Source organism: Sinocyclocheilus anshuiensis, unplaced genomic scaffold (assembly GCF_001515605.1).
Source record: "Sinocyclocheilus anshuiensis isolate Anshui unplaced genomic scaffold, SAMN03320099.WGS_v1.1 scaffold1135, whole genome shotgun sequence".
Taxonomy (NCBI): domain Eukaryota; kingdom Metazoa; phylum Chordata; class Actinopteri; order Cypriniformes; family Cyprinidae; genus Sinocyclocheilus; species Sinocyclocheilus anshuiensis.
Window position 1 is genome coordinate 416,477 of NW_015546093.1, and position 9,911 is coordinate 426,387.

The following is a 9,911-nucleotide window of genomic DNA, read 5'->3' on the forward strand; positions in this document are numbered from 1 at the left end:
TGTAAAGACTGCAGTGTGCGTGCGTGCGTGCGTGCCGTGTCCCAGCGCTATGCATAATAAGGTATAGTCGTGGGCAGACAGACCAGTACCCATAGCTGTCCGGGCATTGTGTACAGCAACATGTACATAGTATTCACTCCAGAAGCCTGTGAAAGCTTCTTAGAGTAGGCAATTGTTTGCATGGTCTTGCAAATTGTGTCGTTATTGAGTAGCATCAGTTTATGGAAAGAAAAGATGTTTTTGATATCTATGTGCAATACCCTGAACACATTTCCCCCAGTCCTTTTCTTTATTTTTTAATTGTTCTGTTTCAGTTTCTCTCGTGTGCTGATTTTCTCGTGTTTCATAGGTTAGAGCTTCACCAAAGGCTTTCTCGCTCATGCTTCTCTCTGCCGTTTTCATGTACATAGTTTGCTGAAGTACATAAGCTGTGGAATGTAGTGGAAAATGTGTGAGCTCTTAATTTATTCAATATACATGTAGCTACGCTTCCCTTTTTATGTCAGTAAGTCAGTTGTGTCCTTTGCATCATTTTGTGTTACTTTATTTCAGACAATTAAACCTTGTTACACACCTCCGTAGATCTTTCAAACTATTAAGTTTTGTTTTAAAATTGTGTGAACCCCCTGTAGTTCAATCATTTACTTGTGCAATGTGAAAGACTCTAAAGGAGTGGTGAACTAAACGAAAAAAGGGTACATTTCAGGCATACTAATTAAAACTTTCTGGAATGTGATGACTTTTGCTTTAGCATTTCAATGGTGATTTGAATAAGATGTGTTTTATTCTTTCAAAAGTGGTTGCTGTCTTTAAACTTTTATTTCTGTCTGAAGTTTCTTTTTGCTTCGACTTTGTTTCGTTGCTTTTTTTTTAACGTGTCTGTGGGTTGATCACGGCAGCTAGGTCAATGTTGCCGATTGTCTTTGAAGCCTTTTCTCTCACAGGCACTTTCCTGTCAGTCGCCCTCATGGTATCATGCCAAATGTCTTGTTCAGCTTTATTTTCTCCCGTCGTTTCCTTTTTAATTGTAAAGGAATGAACTTGATATATAGGACGCATCCATGGTCTGTCTTCAAAGTCAAAACAGAGTAAATAAACTAAGAATTACCTCTTAAATTAAGTGCAAAGGTTTCTCTGGCTGAATATTGAATATTTGTGCATACAGTATTAAAATACATAAATGTTTCATATGTATGATAGTGCTGTATTATATATACATCTGGTATTGGACTTTAGTTTCTGTATGGTGAAGCTTCATGTGCACACAGGTATTTCTTTTCTGGATACACTAGCGTTATCCCGTAAGCATTTTACTATGTGCCAAATGTACTGTCATCTAAAGGATGTGAATGTTTTGTTTAACCTATTAAACCCCAAGATGTATGAAAAATTATGTTTTGGTGATATGTTGCAAGAGAATTGTGCACACACACACACACACACACACACACACACACACACACACACCCATACTGAGGAAATAGAACATCAAATTGCAAAAGTAAAATATGTAACTAGAGGTTTGGCTATACTTGTAAGTCTAAACTTTTAAAAACGTCCTCACAAATACAGTGCAACAAAAAAAAAACTGACTTGCAATCATGTATTGCCTTAAATCTGTTGATACCATCAGGTTTCTCTGAGGGTTTGAGGTCAGCAAACCTCCTCACCTCACCAAAAACAATTGCGTCAATGAGATGTTCTTGCTAACATGGAGAAACCAACATGCATATGTGTGCATTATTGCAAATGAGCTTGATATGCAAGCTGTACTTCAACAGTCATTCAAAGAAAAGGCCTTAATGGAAATGTCTGAGGTGTTCAGATGCAAACTTCTCCAAGCATGTGGCTTTTTCTAACCATTCCGATAATGACAGACACAACTGCAGTTTTCTATCAACTACATGGTTTCTGAATTCATAGCAGGGTTAGAGGGGATCGATTACATGTTTGTTTACATGGTATACTGGTAGAAGCCTCTTATTAAATGGGAATGGGTCCACAATAGAGTTGAACTAAAGTTAAATCTGTTCCAATTAAGCCCTGCTCCTGAAAAAGACGCTTTACTGTTATTTTTCCATGGTCGACGGTCATTTTTGTTTGTTTGTCCACGTTCAGAGATTAAAATTCAGCCCCGATTCCTTTTGGATGCTTCTTGGACACTTCATGTGGTGTTTGTTTTATATTATGAGACACTGCAACCGAACTTTTTCACAGGCCAAGCGTGCACAGAACTCGCGGAGCGCGCATGTGTGACAGGGAAGCGCGAGACTCGGGGGCGCGCTGAGAGGCAGGAGCACCAATCAGTGCTGACAGCACGCGCAGTGCAGGGGCGGCGCTCACGAGCTCTTTAGCAGCGTCCCAGTCAGTCAGTGTCACTCTGAAGACTAGTGCGATCCTCGGCAGTGTTCTGAGACTGCACTAACTGCTCCGGTCATTACTGGACATGTCATGAGAATGGACATTGCGGAGGAGAAATAACTAAACAAAGGCATTTGTGTAAAAACACACGTTTAAAAATTTGTTTCCCCGGTAAAGTTAAGTGAATTCATTATACGCAAGACAAGGTTGTCTTCAGCATAAGTGCATAATGACAGCCGAGAGAGAGAGAAAAAGGTAAGGCGCAGGAAACTTTTTATTACTGCGTGGGCTATCAGTTATGATTTTTCCTGAGCCACATTGTCGCATTAAAGTTGTCTTACTCTTGCTGGTGTTGTATTTGAACTGATATGTTATACATAACCCTTTCCTATAATCTCCCCCCGCAATTTTAGTTGCTCAAGACTTTGATATTGGAGAGGTGTGCGCGTACCCTATGTTTAGCTCGCTCTTGTTAATGGACTCATACAAATGACTTGAAACTTTATTAAATGTCATCACCAGAGTCCAGTTGCTTCGAAGACATAACACACTTGCTGCATCTCATTATGAAACGAATAGATTAAAAACAATTATTATGTAATCATGACTGAACATGTTCAATATGCATTCATGATACAACAGGACAAAACAAAAAGCAGCAAATCTGTATTCAAAGAATTGGACCCGGCCTCAGAGGCTGTCAGGCTGAGAATAAAATTGCGCAGTGGAGTCTGACAATAAATAACTACCTGTTGAACTCAAATATCACTGTAAAATATTTTGTATATTAGGCCTAAAAGTTTTTTTTTGTTTTCATCAATTTAACATGTCACAGTTATTTGTCATTTTTATTTGTTTCATGAGATTTTAGAGCTCAATTTTCTTATTTAGTAAGTACATTTAAAGTGAACTTGTGTGCAGTGAACTAATATTTTTACGTAAAAATGAAGGCAACAATTAAACTACAGATTATCACTTGGTTTTTTTAAGGTTAAAAGCAATTTTAAAAAAGGTATTTTTTCTGTTGCAGTATATTGAAAACAGTTTACATTGCACCATTGCAAACATGACATAGTCCAAACAGTATTGAAAGCTTTTTTGTTGTTGTTGTTTTTTGTCTGTAATGGAAGTATTTTTATTCAATTCAGCAGCAACTACTTCTGTTTGTGAACGTAACTATTACTACCTTAACTAGGCTATTACTAATACCTTATAATTATTATTATTTTGGTTATTTTCCAAACACATTAGGACTCAAATAGTAGAATTAATATTTTTTTCTTGCCAGATACTGACAGCATTTTGATTTGGTGGTAAAATAAAACAACACTGGCTCTTTGGTGCCTAAGGCATGTTGAAGAGGGGTTAAATGTTCCCCTGTGTGGTTCTTGGTGGCTTGTTAACGGGAAAGTAGTGTTCCAATTGAAACTGAGGTTATCAGAACAGGGTTCACCTCTTTTTTTAAAGCATGAACAGGCCATTATGTTTCCCTACTCTGGTTACTTCCATGACTTTATTCGATTCTTATCTCTTATCTGGTTTGTTTAACTTGCTCTACAAGTGTTTCATTAACACTGTGATGTCTTTTGTAATTAGTGCCAGTTGGGTAATGTAATCATTTAACTGTGCTATTTTATATCAATCATCTATCATCTATCAAAACTTGCTGCACAGAAGGAATATGCAAAGCAATATATGCAATACGACTATTCTGACACCCTAGATTTAGTTATCATATTCTGTATAACACTGGATTTTTCACTGGATTATTAGTTGGGAAACTAAAGGTTGGCCATCAGGATTATCTGTAGTGAATGGGTGCTCTGTACAGTTTGGCTCTTGGTTCTCGGTGAACTCTGGCCTAATCTGGTTGAGAGGGGAGATGCAGAGAGAGATAGAGGGAGGAATGGGTTCACATCGGCCGGCTAATCACATGATCTGCTCCCTTTGACAGCTTTTGCCTTGGTTGTGCGTGATGACACCTGAGGCAGTAGGTGAGAGGTACAGCAGTTTCGCATTGTATTTGCTAGGTCGTTATGTACGCTTTAGGAATCGTGACAGCTCTGTTTCACTCAAATCTCCCTTGAGATCTCTTGCTGAAATACAGACAATCCTCCTGTTCAGAGCCTGACTGACACTTTTAATGTAAAAAAAACACTGCAGGTGGGAGTGGCTACATAGCTGTCAGTCTTGTTATTTTGTTCCAGTAATGCCACGAAAAATTAAAAGATCGCAAAAGAGAGGACAAAGAAGTGAAAACAGCCAGCAGGCCTCTGTCTTCAGGCTACCTTGACCTGTAGCGCATTTCTAATTCAGAAGTTGTTTAGCCAGCTAATGTCAAAAGTGTTTGCAGCGTAGCTGGGGGTTGAGGTCAGCAGCTGGACAGTGTGGGAACAGAACTCAGTAGAGGGCAGAGGACACATTTCTCCTTCATTTGAAGGATTGAATCCAGGCAGAAAGCGGTCAAAGGATTTGTAAAAACTACTTCTCTAAAGAGAGATAAACCTTATGTTCAGCTCAAATCCAAGGGGTGTTTGGGCAGCGTAGATCTGGATTGTGTTACTGGATAAATAAGCTAGGAGCTCATGCATTCGGAGATGGTTACTTATTCCAGCTGGCTGTGAGAGAAGTGTTTTCTTTATTGTTTATAACAAAACCACTGGAATGATCTGATGTGTATTTTATGTTATTATAAAGTATCATTTTAAATTTTTGTTATTATATATTTATGTACAATATTTTAAGCATTTTAACCCTGATTATGCAACAGGTAAATTAAACTGATATTCCAGTAGGTGGCGACAAGTGACAGTCCTTGTCACTGAATCATTCACTCAACCTATTCGTTCACGCCACTCATTTATTCAGGAATGAAAGCTTGATTGAGTCATTAAATTGTTTGCTCAACTGATTTGTTTAAAATACCAATCCATTTAGAATTAAACTCCAAAATGGCTTGTTTTCTGTGAAACTATTTAAACTCTGTGAAACTATTTTCAGATAAACTATTTTCACTGATGTAAGAAAAAAATTAATGGCAAATGACAATATAAATGGCAACATTGTCTCTAAAATGCAAGTTACTCAGTATTAACGTATTGTTTATTGAACATGCTCTTGCTGAGTGATATTACTTAATTATTTGTTTTCTTCTGAAATGTGTACAAAGCAGAGAAACTGGCATTGATAGATGTAACTAGAGATAGTTGAGAACAGTATCTATTAAATAAAACCCAAACCATATAATTTCTTGGTCACCTTTATCATAGATTCATACACAGCAGATCCACCTGGTTTCTCTGGCATAAAAATTTTGTTTCTACATTTGTTTTTTATGCTATCTGGTGGGTTCATGGTTTTCCGTGCATGTCAATCTTTCAGTATGAGGGAATAATGTGCAGTGTTTAAATACAGTGAAATGTTTCATTATGCAAATTTTGCAGTCAGCAGCATTTTGTTGTTGTTTTTAATGCATTAGTTTGTGCATATACAATTTTGTCTGTTATTTCTTGTGCTAAAGTAAAATCAAAGTGTCCAGCTTTTAAAATGTCCTTGACATATGATTGACACGTTGGATAGATTTAAGAGTTGGATCATTTCTGAGAAATTACAAGACATTAGAGCATTTGTTAAAGGGCAGATGCTTTTAGAGATTTGAGATTATTTGAGATAAATACAGAGTTCTAGCATGAAACTCTGATGGTGCAGTCTGATAGGTCTAACTCAATCTGACGTAATGACATAATTATCACATGGCACAGCTGATTGGTTCTCTCCTGTATTGGTAGCCAATGAGCTCGCTGCTCAGCATTCAAATATATGACTAGAGCTTTGGCAGTAGCAAGTCTCGGTACTTGCTCTGCCGCAGTAGCAGCAACAGCGTAGCAGATCTATTCCGCCAAGACGAAATACATTAACATTGTCATGTACATTATCAACATTACATGTACACAATGAATGTACATTACCATGCCAATGAACTTCAATTTTTTTCCCAGACTCGGTCTGAATAATTTTTGGACCCAAATTTGTATCAATTTTACTGGTAGTCCAACTCCTTTCTGCTGTCTGTTGTTCTGTTGTCGGTGTTTCTTTGTTTGAATATAGCACTTGTCACATGCTGTGTGGTATGGGCGTTTGGTATCAGGGAATTTTAACGAGTACGAGTACAGGAGACCAGTATCGGCCCGATACCGATACCAGTATCGGTGTCGGTGCATCCCTACTCTATAACAGTAAATAGACTATAATTTATTGCATAAATGCACTTAAACTCTGGAAGGACATCATTCAGAATCAGCTGTTTTCACGGAAGACAATCACTCTTTTTTTCCCCACAAATGAATGTACTGAACATGTGAACTCTAGATGAGTCTGCATTATCTTTTCCCATTTATTGAACCATTGTGTCTGTATTTTTAGAGCTTCACTTGATTTGTTCTTATTAAAACCATGATGTGGTTGCATTTATGGTTAGAGATGGAAAGCAGTAGGCTAATTGTTTGAGTTGAAATGGAAGTTGCCATTCCTCATTTAGCCCCAAGGAAACGCAGACAGTAAATTCATGTGTAAGTCCCATGGGTTCGACCTCTGAATAAAAACCATCAGCCATTTCCTGTGAGAAGAATCCATAGTTACTATTACAATGACAATTTTTTTTGTGAAAATGGGGTTAGTGGGAGGGCAGAAAGGGGGCATGTTGTGGTTGCCAAATATGCAGCTGTATAATAGAGGGCCGATTATCGCATTCCTGCACCCCCGCACCACGCTGTGCACATTTTACAAACACTCCCAGAGCCCGGCTGACCTGAGTTGGAGAATAGGGGACCCACACTGGGAGGCTGCTACTGGAATTACACCGCTAGATCCTGGTCTCAGCATCGGCCTCCCACAGACACTGAAACTTAGTGCTGCACGCAGGCCACGTGTGTTGGTATTTGTGTTATAATATGTGACGCATTAAAGAGCACTTGTGGTGTTTTGCCGACAAACAGCGCTGTGTGGCTTGGTTTGTTGTGAGGGTGGCACAGTGAACTGTGGCACACCACACTCAGAGGCCATAGAGAGTTCACTTCTCTCTGCCACACACACTTTCACACACTGGCAAGCCACAAACCTCAGAAATCATTTACCTGGCAAGATAAACTTTCTGTCTGGATAGATAAATGACGGCACATATTTATGTGCTTTCTTGAGAATTTCACTCTCTTATTGTTTTTATGGGTGAACTATCCCTTTAAGCTGTATAGTTATTGATAAAATGCTATATGGACTAATTCATAAAAGTATATGCTGCATTACATTTTATCAACACTCATATGTATATAACTGTTCCTGGACTGTCAGATTATACTGAATAACATGTAGTAACAAGCTCAAAACAGACGTCTGCATGAGCCAGGCCCTGTGACCTGACCTAACCTGAAGTTGACTGAAATGTAATTTATCGGTGACAAATTTCAAGACCGAACCAATTTTGAACCTGCAGTGACTCAGTTTTTTTTTTTCCCTTTGAGAGTGAGTGAACCTAGATTAAAATCTTGATGCACAGATTCTCACAGGTGTGGTTTTGCAATGCTTTTGCTTTGACTCAGCGATGACGTTTGTGCTTGTGCACAAAAAGTATGCTTAACATAAAATATTTAGAAAATATATTTTTTTTAAATCGACTCAAAACCTGACGGTTCACCAATTTTGTTTGGTCTCAAAGTAATTTTTGTGAGAAAAAAAAAATCAGGTCACGTGTACCTTTGCACAGTGTAATTTTGTGAGTGAAATCATTTCAGTGGGAATCTGTGCGATCAGGAATTACACATGAATTACACCCTTTTCACGTTGGGTTCAAGTTTGGTGATCAAATTTGCCTTGTTGACCAGTAGAAAAGCTGCTTGGTTTGGAGGTGTGTGCTTCTGTGTGAGAAGTGTGTTGTTTTCATTAATTGACATAAGACTTTCTTTGCCTGCAAAATTCCCTCATGTGACTGTGCCAACCAAAAGACAATGTTAAAGTTAATTGTTTTATTGTCTTTTCTACATTAAAATGTATTAAGTACAATAATGTACAAGTACTGTATGTGAGTATTAGGGCTGCCACTAACGACTATTTTTATTTCGATTAATCTGTCGACTAATTTATCGATTAATCGGTTAATCTAAACGATTCATTTTCCACAAAAAATCAACAATTTTACTTAAGAATATTTTATTCAACTATATTTTATTAAACCAAATGAAATTCAAATTTCTATGAAATCCTTTTTTTTAAAGCAAAAGTAAAGTGCAACATAAAGTGCAAGAAGCAAGTGTCCATCTCATAGTCCAAATTACTGAAATCAAAGTTCAGTATTATAGTGTAAGAATGACAACACATCCACGTGTTCTAGTCTAGTAATAAAATTATAATCAAAAAACACTTTTTAAATGAGTATTTACCAGAAATGTTATTTACCAGAATTTATTTAGGAGAAAAATTTAAATGTGCAGTATTTCTGAAAAAAAAAATTTTTTTTTTAAATAAAATCAATTAATTGGAGATGCTTTTGATTATTTAAATTTAATGGAACCATTCAAATGGAATCCAGAAAATAATGGAAAACAGAATTTGGTAAAGATAAAACTGTAAAACTCAATTAATTAGACAGGCTTTTTGATTAATACAATTAAATTTAACCATTAAAACAGAGTATAAAAAAATGAAAACTGAATTTGGAAATAAAACGGATTTCATAGGGCCCTATCATTATAATAATTTTTTTGTGGTAATAAAAATAGGTGTAAGTGAACAATAGCCTTTAAAATTACTTAAAATACACATATAATAGCAATGAGGCAATAATAATTAGTTCAAATAAAGTATCAAAAGCAAGAAATCATATGGTTTTATTGAACAAAACTGTATGTACAGTGCTCTCTCCCACCTTCAATACCACGACTGAGGTGCCCTTGAGCAAGGCACCGAATCCCCAACTGCTCCCCGGGCGCCGCAGCATAAATGGCTGCCCACTGCTCCGGGTGTGTGTTCACGGTGTGTGTGTGTTCACTGCTGTGTGTGTGCGCACTTAGGATGGGTTAAACGCAGAGCACTAATTCTGAGTATGGGTAACCATACTTGGCCACATGTCACTTCACTTTCACTTTTTCACTTTCAGCTAATGTACATTACGCATTACAACAAAGGCCTGCAGAGGGCGCAACGGCCTAATGATTATTTTTACACATTGCTGCCCGATCTAATACTTGTTTAATATTTACCAAGCACCATTTAATTCAAATGTCCACTTAATCTTTAATATTTGGCCATTTCTTTAGGATAGAAATGCTATAGCCACTGTAATTAAAAGAATATGGGGACATCAAAACGTGTAAACTCAGAGTGAGGGTTTGAGCTTTTATTTTGAAACCGCGAGGTAATGATGTATTCTCCTGTGTTTGCGTGGATTTATAAATGATTTACTTTACAAATCTGAGGAAATGGCACACGTTGCGTTCCCAGATGAACGTTATAATAAACCCAAACTCACAACAACATGCAGAGATGGAGTTTGAGATGCT

The 9,911-nt window shown here is 37.3% G+C and overlaps 1 protein-coding gene across 3 annotated transcripts in view; it reads left to right on the forward strand.

Moving 5' to 3' along the window:
* Window positions 1-2,310: 2,310 nt before the first annotated feature.
* LOC107700124 (endothelial PAS domain-containing protein 1-like) overlaps window positions 2,311-9,911 on the forward strand; it is a 29,287-nt gene continuing 21,686 nt past the window's right edge. For all 3 annotated transcript variants that reach the window (XM_016501658.1, XM_016501659.1, XM_016501661.1), the window contains exon 1: window positions 2,311-2,616. In XM_016501658.1, coding sequence (XP_016357144.1) covers window positions 2,591-2,616 — 26 coding nt within the window. In that variant the 5' untranslated portion in view covers window positions 2,311-2,590. The remainder of the gene's footprint in view (window positions 2,617-9,911) is intronic.